A 22322-nucleotide genomic window follows, 5' to 3' on the forward strand; every position below is an offset into this window, starting at 1 on the left:
AAATAATACCTGGGATACGTCTTATTAATTATTAATGCAAATGGAAATAATAAACATCGTGAGTTTGTAACGGATGTTATTTTGCATAAACAACCTAATCAAGATTCTGTTTCTATTATTACTATCTGCTATAGTTTATTTTAGTAACCTGTGAACATTGTATTAATTATAAAGCTAGTATAATTCCGAGTATAACTTGAGAATAATCTAATTATTACTCAATAGCTTTAGCTTAGGGCTTTGCCCGTGTGAAATTCATTTTGTCAAAGAAAGGCCTATTTGCTTAATTAGTCCAGTAGAATTAGCTTTTAAATCGGAAATAATTCCTACAAAAGATTTTATTGTTTTAATGGCTTCATTGGTTGCCCATTAAGACTCTCCTAAGTTTTCGACTTCGACGGAGTTGTGCTTAAGTGGTGGGGGCCCCCGAAAGAGGCATTTTTTCGGTTTTCCGGTTATACCGCGTAAAGGACTTACCCTATCAAAAAGTGATCTTCATGACGGTTAAAGGGCACTTAATCCTGCATTGAATAAGATCAAATTCATATGTTTTGGACAAACCGTTCTCGAGCTAATGTTCGGCAAAGTAGAAAATATACGAATAATTAATGACCCTCTCTACGTCCAATGGTTTGTTACCCACAGGCTTCCAAGTCTTGAAAAGGGCCACCTCAACCAGTGTAACCCTATCAAGGCTTACGAGCTTGATGCGCCTATCCTTGTTCGTCCCAGCCGTTCCTTAACTGCGGTTGCTGCACCTCTTCCTGGCACTCACCTAAACGACTCTGTGTTACCTACTGTGGCTGCCCCTCTTCCTTGTATCCTCCTGCATGACTACGTTGCCTAGCCGTATGCCTGGTCTAAGGTTCGACGCCAAAAATCAACAACAACAAGTTCATATTAAAACGCTGAAGAGTTTTTTGTTTGTTTGTTTGAACGCGCTAATCTTAAGAATTACTGGTTTGATTGAAATCATTATTTTTGTGTTGAATAGCTCATACATTGAGGAAGGCTATAGGATATATACAATCACTCTACGACTAATAGAGGCGAAGCAGTAAAGAAAAATGTTGCAAGCACGGAAAATAGTATTTAAACTATTTTCACGCGTAAAAAGTTGATTTTGTGGCGTCGAACCTTGGACCAGGCATATAGCTAAGCAATGCAATCGTACAGGAGGGTACAAGGAAGAGAGGCAGCCACATTAGGTAACACAGAGTCGTTCAGGAGAGTGTCAGGAAGAGGTGCAGCAACCGCAGTTAAGGAACGGCTGGGACGAACAAGGATAAGCGAATCAAACTCGTGAGCCTTGTTAGGGTTACACTGATTAAGGCGACCCTTTACAAGGCTTGGAAGCATGTGGGTAACAAGCCATTGGACGTGGAGAGGGTCATTAATTATATGTATATTTTCTACTTTGCCGAACTTTAGCGCGAGAACGGTTTGTCCAAAACATATGAATTTGGTCTTATTCAATGCAGGATTAAGTGCCCTTTAACCGTCATGAAGACCACTTTTCGATAGGGTAAGTCCTTTACGCGGTATAACCGGAAAACCGAAAAAACGCCGCTTTCGGGGGCCCCCACCACTTAAGCACAACTCCGTCGAAGTCGAAAACTTAGGAGAGACTTAATGGGCAACCAATGAAGCCATTAAAGCAAAAAAATCTTTTGTAGGAATTATTTCCGATTTAATCAATTTTTGTGTTTAATTCTACTGGCCTATAATAGGTACTTATCTATCGCTGTTATTTATCCAATTACTTACTATAGAGTCTATTATGTTATTCTGATGTGTAGACAATAATACTGAAAATTTTCAAGAAATCCCTTCAATAGTATTTGCGTGAAAGGGTACGGGACTATTCCCACCTCTCGTTCCCACCGCTGCAACTTCTGTGTACCCAGGATCTACAGCTTGACTGCCATAAAAACCCAACCAATGAAGGTCAAGTTTGTCCGGGGGAAAGTTAAACTGTCATTGGACCCGCAACGAAATTAATCAGAAGAACATAGGAGGAGTTCGAAATTAAGGTGAAAGTGCGTGAAAGGGTAAATAACATCCATGCTCACGAAATTTCACTTTGAAATATTAGTAGGAAATCAGATTTTAAAGACAACGAACAGTTGGCTGCATATCAGACTATACATTTTCATTGCACAATCAACTCTATTACGAACACTTAAGATACCATAGTGTAGAGATTGACGTGCCAACGTACTAGAATAAAGGTGACTGCCAAACGGAGTGGACGATAAGCAGCCATCAATCGTCATTTGTCAATTTGACCACCAACGCCGGATAATGCGGTCCCCAGTCTAGTGAAGTAAGACAAATTATCTTTTGACGTCGTAAAATACAATAGATACGAGTAAATGATATCCGCCAATAGGTTAAAAGAATATAATTTTACTAACAAAACATATCAAAGGGTTTAAACTCATCAAAACGGACTGATGTACGAATTTGTGCTAACAGCTGATTTTCGTTCGTCGTCCAGTTGCGTTGCAGTTAAAAATATTTAGCGCAATCGGGGCGCAGCACCAACGTCAGGTTACTGTTGCCTCATAAAAAGCAGTTGATTAAAAAAACTAACTGTGCCCGCGAATTCGTACGCGTGAAAACCCGTTATCGCAACATTTTTCATTGTTGCTCTGCATCTATTAGTAGTGTGATTGTATATAGCCTATAGCCTTCCTCGATAAATGGGCTATCTGACACTGAAAGAATTTTTCAAATCGGACCGGTAGTTCCTGAGATTAGCGCGTTCAAGTAAACAAACAAACAAACTCTTCAGCTTTATAATATTAGTAATATTAGTATAGATAATCGAGTGTATTTTTTTCAGGATCACAACAGCAATATGGACAAGTCGTGGGTATCCAAGAGAAGTTCCGCAGCCACCACACTCCTGGCCCTGATGCTGATCGTCTGTCTGGTCGAGAGCGCCACAGGTAAGGCCTCGTTCACACTAACCTACTTTACTGAAAAAAAAACACACGGGAAACTAAGTGTAGGCACACACTAGGCGACACGTGACAGCGACAGTTCGGCGACAAGACGCGACGAAAGGCTGCTATGCCAAGTATAGGCGCACACTAGGCGACAGCGACAGCTTGGTGCCAAGTGTGCGAAGCTTTGAACAAAATATTATGAAATTGTCGGCCGCAGACTGTGGTCGCGTTTAAGTCGCCAAGCTATCGCTGTGACGTTTTGCCTAGTGTGCATCTTCACTAAACTACTTTTCCCTACTAAAAACATTTTTTATAAAGAAACATAAGTTTGGGTTAGGAAAAACACATTTTTTGTTCCTTGAACACATCTGCTAGGATTACAAAGCAAGAAATCTTGTTTTGTTGATACAAACAACAGGGATAAGCCTCCAAGTCAACGAAAAAATATCTACCCCTTTAGAATAGGCACTTTTACCTGATTAAATTGTGTTAGGTGTGACCTGTCCTTTATTTTTAGCAAATTTTTGGCGAAAATGCTAATCATCATTTTTCATTTCCACAATATTAATGGGAAGGGTATTTAACTTACCTACCTACTCTGAAGTATGCTTGTATGGTGTAACTCATCATAATAGCAACAAAATTGCCTTGCGTGGGGTATACAGAGTAAACAAAGTATTATTAAACGCCTTTTAATAGACACTATAAAAAAATTGCGATGGATACAATTTTCCTAACCTAATAATTATAATCAACTATAATAATAATAAACTTCAACCACACCAACGCGTGCAGATCGCCATTGTTGGCGCGAACATACGCGCGACCTGTCATTGGCCTATGATCGCGCTGGCAATGGCGAACTGCACGCGTTGGTGTGGTTGAAGCTTAAGTTTTACTTATTTCATTAAAACTTAAGAAACCTAAAATCCTATTTTTAACGATTCTGAACTCTGGAAGTCCTGGGTTCCATTCCCAAGTGAAGGAAACAAACAGAAAAATTGCTTTAATTGTTCCCAGTTTAGTTGATTACTAACTAGTATTACTACACAACTAACGCCCATATTCACAAAGATTACAATGAAGTCTCACAGTGCGCGTGGACGCACAGGGTGACACTGGAAACAATCACAGAGTTCTATTCAGCGCTGTCCGTTCGATTTGCTACTTCACTTAAGCAAGCATTGTTTGTGAATACGGTAAAACTCACTCCACAAACAATGAAACAAAATAATATAATCAAGATTAACAAAAGATAAATCAAATATTTCAGCTACGGTTATCACGTTTGCCCAATTCTGTAACTGTCACAACTTTGGATCACGAGTCCATTGGTGACAATAGTTTGTAACTAGATTTTGTTTCGGTGACGTTTTTATTATGTCAACTTAGCTTTAGTTACGTGACGAAAATAACCAAATTTCCCCTTGGAGGTTTGCCACGTTTTAGAAGAGAAGGAACGAACGACAGCGAATCAAACCCAGTGTAGTTGTGGTTGTCATGCATGCAATCATGTAACCACACTCAAAATCACAAAAAACCAGACACCATTAGTAAAACTACGAATCAAATCAAATCAATCTTTATTCGGCTATAAATAAATAGTTACAAGATAGTTCTGGCTTGATACAAAATTATTACTCAAGACCTACTTAGTCATAGACTGTATGACATGCAAATAAATACAAAAATTAGTACTTACTAGAAAAATTAATATTACTCTATGACATCAATATTATTATCATTCATTGTAATATGAATACAAATAGCCTTGTCGCACTATAACCGTCATTTCTTTTTACCAATTCATTCTTATCTGCTTCAAAGCACTCCACCGTGTGAGGATACAGTCCACTGAAGTGACATTTTATATTTTTGACCAGTCAAAATAATACTATTTTTAATTCAATTTAAAAATTTAATGACTCTTATGTGTCTAGTGAACTTCTACTATTTCTTTTTTGTTATCATTCGTTTCGATTTAAAGGTTTAAAAAAACAACACTTGATTAGTTGAACTTTAATTAATTTTTAAAGCAAGAGAATTTAATCCACTTGTAGTTAGATTCAAACTAGAGTGCTCTTTAAAATACTAAGTGTCGTCAAATTAGCGAAGAATACTTAATTAGTAATTGCAACTTAAAACTATAAGTAACTTGTAACTTGTAAACCATGTCAAGTGAGGGGCATTAATGAAAAAAGTTTTAAGCTGACTTAATCTGCCTATATTTAATTTGATTAGTTGTTGCAATAATCGCGAGAAGCGCGAGAGCTTTACATGAGTGACTCGCTACTGTTCGTTTTTCAAGTTTTGACAGACATTACACAATCGTTATGTGCATGTACACACGACGTAGGTACACACGGCCACACTGTTAACTATCCATTTCCGTTTTTGCTCTCGCTCTCATCAAATGGTGATTCTTTGCGATAGAACGAGACGACATGACAGGCAATGGATAGTTAACACTGTTGCCGATGGTACACGTACACACACAAGTAAAGCTCACTCGCCTCTGTGAGTTGCAAAAATTAAGCCTACAGTATTTTCTGGAACTAACATAAAAAAAAATAACTGTGGTTATAATTTTCTTCATCTAATTTTGAAGATGTTCACAATAGATGGATACTTCAATTAGTAATTTAATTGATAGGCTTAATCAACGTGAAGACAATACAATCATTGGGAATTGTTCACATTGAATTGTGAAGGGCCCTTGCAATTTACCAATAAATATAATTGGGGCCACATTAAATAAGTACAAAGGTATACTATGAATTAATAACCTTTGGTCTGTAGGCTGTACAATAAGCAATTGTGGAATAAAACCAGATTTTGTTCGGAACCACTACGCATCTGGTCACTTAAAGGTCGGTATCAACACTAAAGTACTTTATATTGTGACGTAACAACTAAATTAAAGTAAGATATTATTATTACGTGGGTACAATCGGGTTCATAAATATACCTATTGGCAGTCTCAAAATATTGTTAGCGTTTTAAGTTTTTAACGATCATACATTTCAATACAAACTCAAACACCAATAAAATGTAATCATATAAACTGTTCATTAACATGTCCCGGTAGAGCAGTATTGACTGCGCTACTGCGCTACAATATTTTGAAATATTGGGCACTGCCAATATATGTATTTATGAACTGGACTGTACCTATATTACAGATTTTGAATATTCAAAAGCAAGAGAATTTATTTTTTGATAATATTAACCACCATAACGATAATACCTTTACTTGTTTAATTTAACTCTATTAAATCTGAGTACTTAGTATTTTTATTCCCAAAAAGGAGACTGGCAATTATTTTAGTATCAAGTCTAGTAAATCATTTGATAGACATGTTGATAAAAATAATTGGACGGACGAATACCTACATCGTGAAATTGGGCCCATTTTCATACCGATTCAATTTTGTTTTATGTCACATGAAATAAATTACCGAGTTTACACCTCGTACGCACGACAACATACTAACTAAAGATTGTAATATCTGTGTTGATGAAATATACCTACTATCTATACTAATATTATAAATGAGAAAGTAACTCTTTCTGTCTGTCTGTCTTGCTTTCACGCCTAAACCACTGAACCGATTTTGATGAAAGGACATCAGAATAGTTTTTATCCCGGTATTTGAAACAGGGACGCGCGCGATAAAGTTTTTCTGTGACAGACAAAATTCAACGCGGGCGAAGCCGCGGGCGGAAAGCTAGTTTTTCAAAAAAAACGACTAGTTAATGTGCTGTTGACTGTATTTTACAAGCTTTTATTTAGTTTCACCTGTCCCGTTTGTCGGTAATCAATTAATCTTATTACCTATTAATTTGGCTGAAACGAACGAACGAACGAACGAACGAACCTATTAATTTAAATACTTTGAAAAAAGAAGAGCAGAACTTTACATACTCATTCCATCCTAATTTGGAATATCATTAGAAGCAATATTTTCGAATTTCTTTTCAAAGATTTTCATTTAATTTTTTCAATCAAAACGAAAAGAAGGCAGTGCCAAGTGAAGTCAAGTCGTAAACCTAGGATTATGTTTGCAGAAGATATTAAGCTATCATTTAATGGCCGCATTAGACGGAAAAGCAAACATTCAGTCTGCTAATCAAAGATGGTAAAAACCAACAAGATTGTGTGATCCAAATCTGCCCTCTCGTTATACAGCTAGGTATATTTTATTATGCTTAACAAAGATTTTTTTTTATGATAATCAAGGCATTTGACCGCAATCGCACCTGGTGTTAAGTGAGATGCAGCTAGGATGGTACATATCTGCCCTGTAAGTGCCTATTCAGTCTCGCCTTGAAAAAGCCCTCACATTTTCCCTAAATACCTACTGGTATCACTTTTTGAGACCACCTGTATAAGTGGGCTCAAAAATAAATATAATTTTGATTGAAGAATAAACAACTTTGCAGTTGAATGCATGTTTATGCAGGGTGACTGGAACTGAACCCGCCATAGCTAATACGCGTATAGAGGAGGTCATTTGCTAATTATTGAACCCTACTTTCTATGACTAAAGTTTTACAGTTTAGGAGGTATGTCAATTTTTATACTTTTTTTTAGATTTTTCCGAAGATCATTGGCAATCCATTATCACCATTAGCTTTTTTTTAAATCGAATTCGAACTTTAATTTTTTATCGTGGTTTGTACTTTTGTTGAACTTTGGTGGCTCGTGGCTAGTTATTCAATCATTATCTGGATCTGAAATTTATTTTATTTAACTAAAAGTTTATTCGATATTAGTATCAAATAAAAAAATCGGTTAAAATCATGCGAGAAAAAAATTTAAGCAGTTTTAGGTAAAATTTCGCAAAAATCTGAAAAAAGTTTAAAAATTTACATATCTCCTAAACTATAGAAAGTAAGGTTCAATAATTAGCAAATGACCTCCTCTATACGCGTATTAGCTATGGCGGGTTCAGTTCCAGTCACCCTGTATAAGCTAACTGCAACGTAACTTTGTAAAGAATTTAAAACCTTAAAGAATTGTTTAAGATTTTTCATGATTAAGACCAATGAAGCGATTAATTCAAAAGTTTTAAATGCTAAAGTAACTGTTAATATGAATGAAACCTTGAAAAAACTTATTACTGAGAAGCAAAGGAATTTCCTGTTCACCGAAAGCTGAAAAACGAAAGGTTAAAATTTAAATGTACGCGTGTTACCAGGTAACAAAAAGTAATTAATAAAGAGCAATAACTGCACGTTGGGGCAGGTCAGACCACGGCAGCACAGAGTATTGAAAGATTTGAGATTATTGTTGTAACTTAATAAGGTAATCTATTATATCAGCATATAATAAAGGACGTTTAACCTAGCAAAATGATTAAAATTGAGGCTGTGAACAATTAATTTATTATTTAACTTCTGTTTATAAAATCACCTAATGGAGAACACGTAACAAATCATTCGATCTACTATCATTAATAACACAGTCACATGTTATTTTTCATTTCTAATATAGCGATACAGTAAGAGTAAGACAGCCGAAGAGAATCAAATTATCTTAATATATGTATATTAATCAATCGATTTTTGGTAGAGTCGAGACTAATTCAGCGCCAGTGAAAATACAAAGGTTCTCATGATGTGTACTTTTTAATAATTTTCCAAAAGAAACGAGTACATTTAATTTTACAACTTTTAAACCCAATAAAAACTAATAACTCATTATTTCCGCACCAAAAGCATTAATGTTGCTGCAATTGCATTCGACACAATCCAATTGTCGTTTCAATAACGCGTAACGTTTGTTTTAAAGGCCATCTAACTGCGTGCGGTGTCGATACGTCTCATCGGCGCTGCAGGGGATTACAATTTCCCTGCAGTCAATAACATGGTGTTACAGTCATTCACTAAAGGGGACTGAATAGATCTCTCGGTCACAAAACCCATTCGGTTCTTTGTTTGGTTTGTGATCATTGGATGACTCATTTAGTATGCAGTTTTACACAACTTTAAGAAAAAATCGATTTAAAATTCAGGTTGTTAAGAATAGTCCTGTAAGTTTAATAAGTAGGTACCTAATGTACAGAAAATTATTACTCATATTTTCGTTTGATGAAGGATTTAAAAAAGTAAAAAAGAAATAATTATATCATTAATACCGGTCAAATCATTGAAATTAACAACTGAATAATAGATGAGCATAATATGTTTAACATTAACGAAAACAAAACAAAAACTAAGTGAATTTTGCGTACACGTGCCAAATCAAAGGTTGAAACTGCACACAGCTAACCGACACCAAATAAAATTTGCATACTACACTGTAACGTCCCTTTATCGGCACCGCATCACAAACTACGCATTCATTCCTGTCTCTACTCCTCTGTTTTACAACTAAAATGTAGGCATATTTCTTTTTTGAGAGCTCACTCCTTATGTCTCCTTGTCTATTCTGTCTGTTTGAGAGCTCATACCTTGTCACGTTGTCTGTTCTGTGTCTGTCCCTAACCTTGTAATTTCATCCACAGAGCAAAGAATTAACAGTAGAGGCAGCAAGTCCTCTAACCTTATCGAGAAGGTCAACGGTTGGCGCAGCCAGCGCGGAGGTACGTCACGTGGCATGCGCTTTGGCTGTTTGAGGCGAATGCGCCGACCTTAACGGGAGTCGCACTGCATGAATAAAATACAGTCAAATAAATGTCTACATGTTGTTATCATCCGCATGTACAGTGACAGCACACACCTGCTAATGTCAAATTGTTCTTGTTTTATTTTGAACCTTATGCTCATAAGAGTAAATTTCAACATCCTATGACGAAAATTTGATATTTTGTAACTGGTTCACGTGCAGCACATAAAAATCCTTCGATGTTTAGTTTACCATAAATGTATCATCTTGATAGGCAACAATTATAATTCCCAATTCTGTCAACCCATTGCACAGTAGAAGCAACTATTGTAAAAATTATCCAGTTTCTGCTAAATTAACATATGCAAAAAAGTACCAATTCTGCTGAAGCGTTTAGATGCATGTAGCGCTTTCATGTCAAAAACACCCACTTTGTACATGTTTCATTAACGAATGACTGCTCTATTTATCGATCGCAAACACAACCAAAGCCGCATGGACCAAATGTTGCGCTTCCATTTAAGTAGATATAATAGGCGTTCACAGCTTCACAAGGGTAGTTTGTTACACCAAATAGAACAACCAACACGAGCTTTGGCGATAGTCACGTTTTGAGATTATAAAACTATTATATGTATAGGTATGTAAGTTCTACACCTGTAACGGTAGTCTACTAGTAATCTTAATAGGTTTTTATCAGCCTCTTAGCTGACATCTGTCAAATTAGAATTAAAGATGTAGTGTTGATAAAAATTTATCTACATGTAAGAAAAATAAGTTCATTAATAGCAATGTTATTGAAGTAATCATCTTAATTTCTATTCACATTTCAACAAATCACACCCTTATGCCAAAAACATGATTAAGATTGGGGCAGCTTCTTCCATACTAATTTTCTCTTCAAAATTACTTAACGTTTTTCTCTAAACTCTCCAGTACTCTGTAACTATTATTTCTCGGAGGTTATTAAAGGTTATAGTGTAACAATTATCATTTCAAGCGACACGCCACTACACACGGGTTTTAATATGATTTTTAAATTATATGTTTCTAGGGAACCGTTAGACCGTTGTTCTTAGAACATAGTTAAAATGTTTATTTGGCGAATAGCTGCTCACTGTCAAGGCTCAATGATTAAGTTTTAATTAAGTTAATAATCTGAATCTTTTGTAATGACTCTACATTTTACAAAAGTATCATACCTCTAGAAAAAGGCAGACAGTAGCCAAATGAAAAAAGGAGTTTGGGTTATTTGACGCTCCTTGGACGAAGCTACTTCAGACTTGACTTACTTTGACTTATGGTCCTATGTCCCCTAGATGGGGCAGAGGGCGTCCACAACAGTCCTCCATCTCGTTCGGTCTTGAGCTTCTCGCTTGATCTCGCTCCAGGTCTTGCCGATCTTCTTCGCCTCGTCCGCTACAGTGCGCCGCCAAGTTTGCCTGGGTCGACCACGTTTGCGTTTTCCTTGGGGATTCCAATCCAGAGCCTGCTTAGGGATGTGATCGGGGTTCCTTCGGAGAGTGTGGCCAATCCAGTTCCACTTGCGGCGCTTGATCTGCTGGTCGATCGGAATTTCGTGGCAGCGTTCCAATAGCTCGACGTTGGAGATTTTCTCGGGCCAGTATATGCCGAGAATTCGGCGAAGGCAGCGGTTGATGAAGACCTGCAGCTGGTGCGAGATAACCTTGGTGACCTTCCACGTTTCACACCCATAGAGCAGAACGGATTTAACGTTGGACCCGAATATTTTGATCTTGACCCTTCGGGTCAATTTCCGTGACTGCCATATGGGGCGAAGTTGTGCGAAGGTGGCTCTAGCCTTGGCAATGCGCGAAGTGATGTCCTCTTCGGTACCTCCAGTTTCTGACACGACGCTCCCGAGGTAGGTGAAATTGTGGACTCGTGCCACATCCTCTGCACCAATCCGTAATGGCGTGCAATTTCTCACTCCAGATCGCATCTCTTGGGTCTTCCGGCAGTTAATTTTGAGCCCTGTGATACCCGCTTCTCGATGTAGGTCATCAAGTTTGGATTGCATATCGTGATGCGTGTGGCTCAGCAAACAGAGGTCATCGGCATAATCTAAGTCTTCTAAGACTCCGATTATACCCCACTCTATTCCACGCCGTTGGTCTTGATATGCGCGATTCATGACTCCATCCAAGACAACCAGAAAGAGAAGGGGCGAAAGCAGGCAGCCTTGCCGGACGCCCGCATGCACCTCGATGTCTTCTGAGATGAGGCCGTCGTGAGTCACCGTACAATAATATTTCCTGTAGATGGCCTTCAGTAGGTCGATGATTTTCGGCGGGACACCAATGTCAGCGAGTCGCGACCATATACTTGCCCACTTCAGCGTATCAAAGGCTTTTTCAAAGTCTACAAAGGTTAGGTAGACTTCCCTTTGCCATTCTGATGCCTGCTCCAAAATGATACGCAAAGTATTGATTTGGTCGGTGCACGAGCGGTTCGGGCGGAAGCCAGCCTGTTCCCTACGCAAAAGAGGTTCAACGGCCCCCGATAACCTATCCAAGATAATCTTGCAGAAAACCTTTGACGGTATCGAGAGCAAAGTGATGCCTCTCCAATTGCTACACTGGCTTAGATCCCCCTTCTTTGGCACAGTAATTAAAAGCCCCTTATTCCAATCGTCTGGGAGTTCCTCTTCCATCCAGATGTTTTCGATGAGAGGTGTCAGAAGCTACTTCAGAAGTGGACTGCAATTGGCTAAAACGATTAAATTTTGCTATAATTTAGAACATACATTGGATTTTCTATTTCTAACGCTCTATTTAGTTTCAGGTCTATCTGCCACTGTCGTTCATAGGCACTGGCAACTCAACTTTGCGTGAGAGATTTATAAACATTCATTAACCACACCTCAATTAATAAGTGGGAAAAGCGTCACAAAGTCTTTAAACCTATTACTCGTACTTATGTTATTTTTTGTTCAGGACATCATATGCAATCAATTTCACACACTTGGAACTCTACTCGCTTTTACTGTTACACCCACGCGTTAATGAGTACTAGATTAGTAACAAACTGTTGAAGCCCTGTGATTAACAGTGGAAAACACCCTAAAAATTGCCATTTAATTTACTTTGGACAACTACAATTACATAAAAAATAAACACGTCACTGCATAACGTACTAATACATAGTAAGCTCAGGAAAATCTTGAAGTAAATAGTAAAGGTTTAACGTAACCCAAAACGTAGTACCGATTGTAAAGAGTAAAAAATATTACCCTCCTTCTGGCGCAGCCGGGTAAAAAAAAATACCAGACCGCTACCTACCAAGTGCATATGGGCCATGCACACTACATTTTATGGCACGACCTACTTAGGGTCGATTTTTCAATCGTCAGGAACTACAACAAGGAATAAACATGTCACATTTTGACTTATTTCCCATACTGAAACTGTCAATAAGCCAAACTTATTCTTCAGTTAAAAGTAATCCGACGATTGAATAATCAATCAGTCAATTAGATCTTCAAAAAGCTATTTTACTCGGAAATATAGTTTTGCCAGTAGCAGTGCATTCAACGGCCTGAAAAAAACATGCCCTACTAAGAAATGAGCTTACTTTACCACGTTCACTATGATCGGTAACTAGAAAGACTTAATATTTGTATGCAATTTGCAATGAAAACACAAGTAAGTGTGGCAGACATGCGAACCAAACATTAATCCGCTAGAGTGCTTACTAGAAACTACTAGAAAGGCTTCGGAAACATATGTTTAATCAAATTATATCGACGTCGGCACCTCTTTGACGTAATTAAAAACGATAATTAAGTTTTTGAAGATACAAAGTTGAGATTCGAAGTTTTTTAATTAGTAAAGGACAATAGACGGGCCGTTATAGTAAACCTATTGTAATAAAAAGTAGCTTTTAGTACCGATATTAAAAAGCATTTTTTTAATTAAGTCTTAATAATAATAGCCTATATCCCATTCTGATTTATGTCGCAATATTAACATGGGTATTTCGCGAATCCATCCAGAGATATCATTTTCAAATATATGACAACATAGACAATTTTGTACAAAATAATGATGTGTCCCATCATCATCATCATCATTTCAGCCACAGGACGTCTACTGCTGAACATAGGCCTCCCCCAATGACTTCCACATCGCACGGTTGGCAGCGGTCTGCATCCAGCTCCTACTAATGATGTGTCTACTTAACGTTTAATAGGACAATTTCCTTATTCCCATATTTCATTTTATAAAACTTTCCTCTGTCATCAATCTATTCATAATATAACCCAATCAGTGTCCAATTGAAATGGGCCAATCCGTGTCACTTCGGCCAAAAACTTGACATTAGTACCCCGTTGGGAAATTCCTATGAGTTCAATGGATTTATGTCGATGGCTGTTACGAACAAATACGATTGTTTATGGTCATTCCAACTTTGCGGGGGAGTCCCTAATAAAAATATGTCCTCCGTAATACAATTGTCATTATTAGTATTGTAGTGGGTTGTTAGAGCTTTGTAATATATCGCTGTTTGTTGGAATAATTCGATGTGAGTCAGTTTTGAAATGTGGTTATTATTATTGTAGTGTGATGATTTGGCGTTTGAAATGTAATTACCATTATTAATACAAATCTAGTGTAGCATTAATATTAGTGACTTCTTGCGCCGCTTCTTCTCAGCACTGGCCCATTTATTGTCCTGAAGCAGTGATAGGGTTAATACTGGGACGTGTAAAAGTGCTTTTTAAAAGCCTATTTGCAAAAATAAATGAGTTTTATGAGTTTTTTAGTACTTACTTAAACAAAAATTGGTATACTTTTATGTGATTCTTATTACCTAACTGGCTTTCTATGTAGGTACTTAAACGATTTATATGGTACAACTTTATTAATAAAACAAAACCAAGATTGAACAAGATTGTCGAGCAAACGTTTTGCATCGATTTCATTGATCTAAAAGCATTTAATAACGATATATGGTAGGTCCTGATTTTAGAGTCTCATAACGACGCCTTAGAGTGAAAACCTCTTAAGTGTAAAAGAAGTATTTTTTCAGGAGGAGGATAAAACTGCGTGCTGTAAAATTTTTGTACGACGTCTTTTATGTTTTTTTGTCAATTTATATGTTAAAACTTGTTTTTATATCCAGAACTGCTATATTCTGTAAGATTGACCAAAATGCATAAAATAGGTACATAAATATGAGAAGCAATGAATTCCCGAAGTTTTCACTCTAACTAAAGCGACGATAAATAAGCCATTCTGTACAACTAATACGTTTAAGACAGTGACAAACTTTACATTTATTTCATGGTAGGCAATAGAGTAGGTACCTACCTACCTACTTACGAATTAAAAACCACTTTTCTTTCTTTAGCCAAACTTTTGTCAATTACACTCTGTAATTGCCTATAACCCCTTTTAGCATTTAACCAAGCGTCAACAAGTCATTTAACGTAAGGCTGCGTCCACATAGTGCACGCCACTTAGCCACGATTTGATTACTCGGTGCATCAAGTCTGAGAGCTGGTTTATAGCCCAGCTATAGCGCATTAGGTGGACACTTACCCTAATGCAACATGGTGTACAGTCAGCCATATGCATAATGTTCTTTGATGTACAGAATAAACTTTTTAACAAGTAAGGTGAATCTGAAGTCAGGAATGGTCAAATCAAATCATTTTTTTTTTCTGAAAGGACTATAATAATATTGTTTGTTGTGTTTCATCCTTAGTTACCACTTAAGCAAATAAATTCTATTCTATTTTATGTTTTCTAATGGAATAAAAACATGTATTATATAATTATGCAATGTACATAATAATAAGTAAACGGTGTCACATGTAAGAAATCTATGCATATAATTAAATAATAAGATAACAATCACACTGTTAACTGTTATTACGCATGTTAAATTACTTGTTACAGTTGTTACACAGCCCCACATATAACAAATCAAGTATTCAGCTATCAACAACTAGTGGACCCATAATAACAATTCGCGTTACTATTCATTTAACTTTATATGGTCCTACAAAAACATTGAAATATTTTAAACTAGCAAAACCAATGTTTGTTCGATTACATTTATTAGTTTCAGATTCATATTGACTATTTGTCTTTCAGGTTCGTGCTTAAGTTACGGGCATTCGTGCTGGGGAGGTGAGTTGAAGTATTATTAATAAATTACATTAATATCATTTATTTTCATGTAACTAATAGACGTCTAAAAGAAAATATTTAGTACTAGCGGCCGCCCGCGACTTCGTACTCATGGATCCCGTTTTACCTCCCTTAGGAGTTGAATTAGTTGAAAAGCCACGATAGCCGAACGGTGAAGGGGTCGGACTGGCCGACTCGTTATCCGGGGAACGCGGGTTCGGTCCCCGCCGCCGGCCGTTCGACTATTGTGGTGAGCTCACTCGTGATACAATCATATTTTAGCTTAGTACGAGGGGCTAACGGGAGTATTAGTAATTTGTGTAATAACAAATTACTAATAATTAAAAAAAAAATTGCAAAATCTCGTCTGAGTAAGCAAAAAAAGGAACCCCCATTCAAAATTCGAGACTCCTAACACTTGTAATTTCTGTATTTCGTGATGAGTGAGTTAGTCAATCAGTGACCTTTCGCTTTTATAGATATAATAGATAGATTTTTGTTGAACGAAGATATATGAACTTTTATGTAGTTTAATTCTAGTACATACTTAAAGGTGCTTATTTTATTGATCGTGCGTTACTACTATTCAATTATAAGAAGCAAAGAGCCACAAGACGTCCACTGCTGAGCCTTAGGCCTCCCCCAATGATTTCCTCATCGCCCGGTTGGTAGCGGCCTGCATCCAGCGCCTTCCTGCTACCTTTATGAGGTCGTTGGTCCACCTTGTGGGTGGAAATCTATACTAGTCTATACTGATATTATAAATGCGAAAGTAACTCTGTCTGTCTGTCTCTCTTTGACGCTTAAACCACTGAACCGATTTTGATTAAATTTGGTAAAGACACAGTTTGAGTCCCGGAAAAGGTCAAAGAATAGTTTTTATCCCGGTTTTTTGAAACAGGGACGCGCGCGATTAAGATTTTTGTGACAAACAAAATTACACGCAGGCGAAGCCGCGGGCGGAAAGCTAGTAATAATTATAATTCGTACATCATCATGTACCCAAAAGCGTCGCCTAAAAGCTTCATTATGATGACTTGACGTCACGTTACATCACATGAACGAGTCAATGTTCTACCCCAAGATAATCCGTCAATTACTTTCCTATCATGCTTTCGAAATAAATACTATGGCCAGTCGAGAATGTTTATTATTATCGGTGCAGTAAGCTGGGATTAAACGATAGCAATATAAACGATAACTACGAGACTGAAACGCGAAATGATGCAGATGGTGCGATATAGCGCGATTGTGTTTTTATTTGGGCCGTTATTGGTATTGTAATAGTACGGAATAGTGCTGTCTATATGTAGTGTAATTCCAAGTTATCGATAGTCTTATGGATAGTATTAATGAAACTATGTAGTGATGTTAATGATGACACTATTTAGGTCCAATTTCGATTAAATCATTACTCTAGTAGATATTTAGTGGTAGAGCAATAAAAACAGCAAGATATTTTTGGCTTGTATTGGTGCCCTAATAAGACCCTATTTAATACGTAACAATATTACTATTATGACAGACATTTTCAATTCTAGCTTGAAATGTATCTGTTACTAGACTGATATAAGATAAGCAACTATCATAATACATACGAGTACCTAATATAGTCGGACAATAAACAATTATTAAACCTGAGATAACGATGGCACCAATAAAACTATAGATATTCTTACTAGTTTTCTGGGTAAACATCGATAGGCACTGTAGGTATTTACAACACTAGCTTTCATTTAAAAATAGATTCCAGCTTTAAAAGCCCAGTTAAATAGTAGGAAGCTTTATCTGTCAACCACAAAGTCGCATAAAGACAATGACTTATGGAGCTTTGTAAGAAAGCTTCGCTACAAGTACCTACCTGTACTAGTACTTATATTAAGATATACGGTTTCTGTGAACGAAACAATTTGTAAAAGTAATTTTGATGTAGGTACCTACATAGTTTCCCTGAGAAAACTTTCTCACCCATTTTAAAATTTTCGTTTTTGCAACAAATAACCCAATAAAAAGCTTCGGCCTTTCTAAAGTACATCGTTCATAGTAGAGGTCTCATTCAATTTTTGATTTCCTGACCCATAGTGATCTGTATAAGAGTAAATATATTTCCCATCGCCCAAAAGATGTGAATGTGAATATTTTTCGAGTGTGACAACAATTACCCCAAACCTTTCCCCCATTACAATCCTAAAAATGGAATCTCATTATTTGAAATAAAATGTTTATTTAAATAGGTAATAACAGTAAGCTTTGTTTATCAGCCAGTTAATAGTAATAGTTAGTCTAAGTACATAAGTTTTTGTGCTCGTGACTTTACATTAGGTACGTACAGAATTGTATGACTATGTTATTTCACATTTACCCAGAATAAAAGCGACTTATTAATGAACTGGCGGATCTTATGAATATTACGCTGCGTTATATTAATAATATTCATTTAACTTGCCAATTAGCACAACCCCACCGTTGTCGCCGTAAGCTTCTAAGCTGTAGTCAGTCAACGTAATTTACCAAGGTTTGATTAAGATTATGAAAGTTTGTCAATAGATTTTGAAACGTTGGTGAAAATTTCACAACCTTTAGAAAGGTTCAATGGTATAGGCATCTAAAATCGCAAATATTATTCAGCAGACAATATTTTGACCCAATTAAATAGGTACTTCTAACTTCTCTCCAACTCCTGAGATCCTCGCCTATAAACATTTTTGGATACCGACACACGTTTCGTGCAATCTACACACGTTTCGTGCAATCGACACACGTTTCGTGCAATCGACACACGTTTCGTGCACCCGCGCAAGACTTAGCGTTAACTTTGACGTTTGTCAAAGTTAAAGTAAGATGGTGCAATCCAGCCAACCTAGCTGGGTTCCTACTATAACATTAACAAACGTCAAAAATCAAAATCTGTTAACTCCATACACAAAATACCGGTTATCGTTATAGTTACGGTTAAAGTTAGGTGGTGCAACTCAGCCTTACTGTAGCGAAGTTAGATTTTCATAATTTATAAAAATTTACTTACTCGGTTTCAGCCCACGGCAAGAGGTCCGGGCGGCCGCCGGTCACCGCACCCGACTGGTATCTCACCACCATGCTCCGACGCATGGCCTCCAACGCTGAACTGGTAAGCAACATTCAGCTCTATGCACCTTCAAACAGAATGTCCCAAAATAGGTGAATCAAATTTGTATGGGAGGTAGCTTGACCTACCTACACTTGAAAATTCATTTCAGCCAAATGACGTACACTGCTGGACAAAGGCCTTCCCTAAAGATTTCCACAATGACCGGTCCTGCGCTGCCCACATTTAGAGTACTTCCAGCAACCTTCACCAGATCGTCGGTCCACCTAGTGGGAAATTAATCTATAAGTATAAAATTAATGTGTAAATAATTCGGAGAGTACCTCACTCTCCAATTAGGAAGTATCTGAAATATATAACCTCGTCTGCGAGTTCGTCTCACCTTTAACCGGTTTATTTTAATTCCACAAGGAATAAGAGCGTAGGTTAAGGTTTTAAATCATGCATTATTCCGGGGAAAGAAATGGGCATACAAAATAAAACTTTAAAACAACTATCCTATACCAAATTGCCAAACATCCCTCCTCGGTATTAAATAAATGATCAATTGATTTGTTGTACTGTAGCTACGAGGAATGTTAAAATTCATGGTTATTATTTTTGCCCTTTGATTATTCAAAACCCCTTATTCAGTATTCAGGGTACACGTTATAATGGTCCTTATTGTCTTGCCCTACAGGGCATTACTACCCTTATTGTAATTGTTTTACATAGCATTTATAGAAAAATAAATAATTGTGTAAGGCTGAGTTGCATCATCTTACTTTAACTTCGACAAACGTCAAAAATCTGTCAGACTCCATACAAAATCGTTATAGTTACGGTTAAAGTTAGGTCACGGTTAGGTGGTACAACTCGGCCTAAGTATCTAGAGTACACTTTGAAAATGCGTCAAATGCTATATAAATCTGTTAATAAAATAAATCGTAATGTGATAACGATAATCTTAGTTATTTTCTTGTGAAACAATATGAACTTTTTATGCCTTGATTCCATAAATTTATATTTTGGAAGGAATCTATATTTCTATGGAAAACATCTAAAGATATGCAAAATGGAGGTCGTGTAAAAGAAAACAGTAACACGAAAATTGGATAAACTTGCAAAATCCATAGATTAGGTAACGGATATGTTGTTACGTATGCAGATAATGTTAGCACGAGTAAGATGGGATTACTTATGGAATCCAAGCCATTTCCGTGTTACATGAAATATGTAAAAGGAAAACTAGCTAGTACGAATACGTATTTAGAATTAATAGTAAGTAGATTTTCATCTATGAGCTTGCCAGTAGAAGATGGATCAAGACATTTAGTTTTTATACATAATGTACACTATCCTGTCAGGGTAACAACTCTTAACTGCTGGATTATAATGTTAAACTGTTAACATTATAATCCAGCAGTTAAGAGTTCGAATCCGTGAATGTTTTTGTGCCGGCGTAAAAAATATTCAATACAGATTTTTGTAAAGAACTCATAATTGAAATTCAGCATTGTATTTGTATTGCTTAATACTGATTATTTTGTACTCGTACATATTTTCCAACAACAAATATAAATTATTAATTTTTCAACTTTCAGAACCGCGTTCGTCAGGCCTCAAACAACAACGAAGACCTTAACGCCATCTTCCAGGTGGAGGTGCCAAACGACACGTCAAACGAAAAAGTCACGTAAGTTTCCCTAAATCGGAAAACTCCCAATAGATGGCGCTAGCTGTATGCTAGCGCTCGCTTAGCAACCATAGCGCCATCTTTTGAGTGGTTGTGTAGGAGTGTGGAAATTGGTGTGGGTTTTATGTACACTGTGAAAATTACTGCAAGTGGCGTTGTTGCTTTTGTTTTAAGAAAATGTCAATAGATAACGCTAGTAGTTGTCAAGAACAGCTTAAAATTTAATTGATGGTGTATTGTACGATATTGTTTTGAGGAAAATAAAGTAAAAACTCTAATTTGTTTAATAATGTATGCTAATTTATCTTTTCAAGGTTATAAACTTAGAATTTTGTCTAACTAGAAGTTTAGTTTTGTTTTTGTTAAGTAATCACATAGAAACGTTTTATTTTCAATTTTAGATCTGATAACGAAGAAATGCCAATGGAGACAGGCCCCAAGACCCTAGAAGCCAAACCGATGCTGGACGACGACCTAATTTCCAAGATCAAACTGTGGCAAATCATGGTAAGAAATAAATTGACTTTATCTTTAGTTAATAATCATACCTAGGTACTGACAAGTCTGGAATGACCCGACCCAATTTTAGGAGATTGCGTTTGCTATAAGCATGCTGATTTAGCTTCGTTCGTTCGTTCGTTTCAGCTAAATAACGTCCACTACTGGACAAAGGCCTCCCCCAAGGCTTTCCATAATGAACGGTCCTGCGCTGCCCGGATCCAGGTTCGACCTTTACTAGATCATCGGTCCACCTAGTAGGAGGCCTGCCCACGCTACTAAGCCACGATATTTAATTTTACAAAGAATTAAATGGATTAATACCGTGGCTTAGTGAAAGGCTCCGTTCGTTCGTTTCAGCCAAATGACGTCCACAGCTAGATAAAGGCCTCCCTCAAGGATTTTCTTAACAACAAGCATCTGGGTGCTTCTCACGACTTTCACCAGATCGTCAGTCCACCTAGACCTAGTGGAGCTAGTGAAAGACTTACATAAATATAACTACGATTATTTGAACCAATGACTAATTGAAATGTTTTTCTTTTCAGAGAGAGGCATCAGAAGATAAGTAATCCCTCGTAGTTATCTAAATAAAATCGACTGACGTTAAGTTCACCTCATTTCTTCCTAATTTATATTTGAAATGTTTCCTTTATTTATCATTTATAATACTCTAATTTATACCATATACCTGTAATTAACTATGTCAATTGTAAGGCTGGGTTGCAATTGGCAATTAGATGTAAAGTATATAAAAATAGGGTAAAATGTGCCACTTCTATGTATAATATAATTTTCTTCTATTCCACTTAGCCTATTACCATTACTCTAAGTAAATTCTGTAACTTATAACTTCAGTTTTATTACAAATACAATATTTATTTTGTCATAAATTTTGTAGTACTTTAAATCTAAATATTTATTTTGTATAAATTACATAACTAAAAGTGTTTCTTTATATTACATTCATCTAAAACTGTATACGAAATCTAAACGCTTAGCTTTAGATGTATACTTCGATTTTGTTATATAAATTATATAAATTCGCATAGGACTGCACTAGTCATGATTGTTGAATGTGTTATTTATAAAATGTGGACCTGTGAAATATAGGGCAGATTCATTTGTGTGTCTTTATTTCAATACTTGCGACCGCCCGCGACTTCGTACGCGTGGATCCCGTTTTACCCTTAGTAGTTGAATTTTGCAAAATCCCGTCTTACTGAGCACTAGAGGTGGGCGCCGATATAAAATTGGCCGGCGGCGGCGCGCCGACTTTTTGACCTCGGCGGCGGCGGCGTCGGCGGCGTGACCTTGTTTGACCTTTGTTCATTAGGTATTT

At 36.8% G+C, this 22322-nt stretch overlaps 1 protein-coding gene across 2 annotated transcripts in view; it reads left to right on the plus strand.

The window, feature by feature from the left end:
• LOC135077003 (neuropeptide CCHamide-1) overlaps nt 1–22105 on the plus strand; it is a 33448-nt gene extending 11343 nt beyond the window's left edge. Inside the window, exons 2-8 of one of the 2 annotated variants that reach the window (XM_063971591.1) lie at nt 2849–2954; nt 9464–9541; nt 15687–15722; nt 18758–18849; nt 20391–20482; nt 20884–20989; nt 21529–22105. In XM_063971591.1, coding sequence (XP_063827661.1) covers nt 2864–2954; nt 9464–9541; nt 15687–15722; nt 18758–18849; nt 20391–20482; nt 20884–20989; nt 21529–21552 — 519 coding nt within the window. In that variant the 5' untranslated portion in view covers nt 2849–2863 and the 3' untranslated portion in view covers nt 21553–22105. The remainder of the gene's footprint in view (nt 1–2848; nt 2955–9463; nt 9542–15686; nt 15723–18757; nt 18850–20390; nt 20483–20883; nt 20990–21528) is intronic. The other variant, XM_063971592.1, reaches the window with a different exon arrangement.
• Nucleotides 22106–22322: the final 217 nt, after the last annotated feature.

Source organism: Ostrinia nubilalis, chromosome 12, assembly GCF_963855985.1.
Source record: "Ostrinia nubilalis chromosome 12, ilOstNubi1.1, whole genome shotgun sequence".
Classification (NCBI taxonomy): domain Eukaryota; kingdom Metazoa; phylum Arthropoda; class Insecta; order Lepidoptera; family Crambidae; genus Ostrinia; species Ostrinia nubilalis.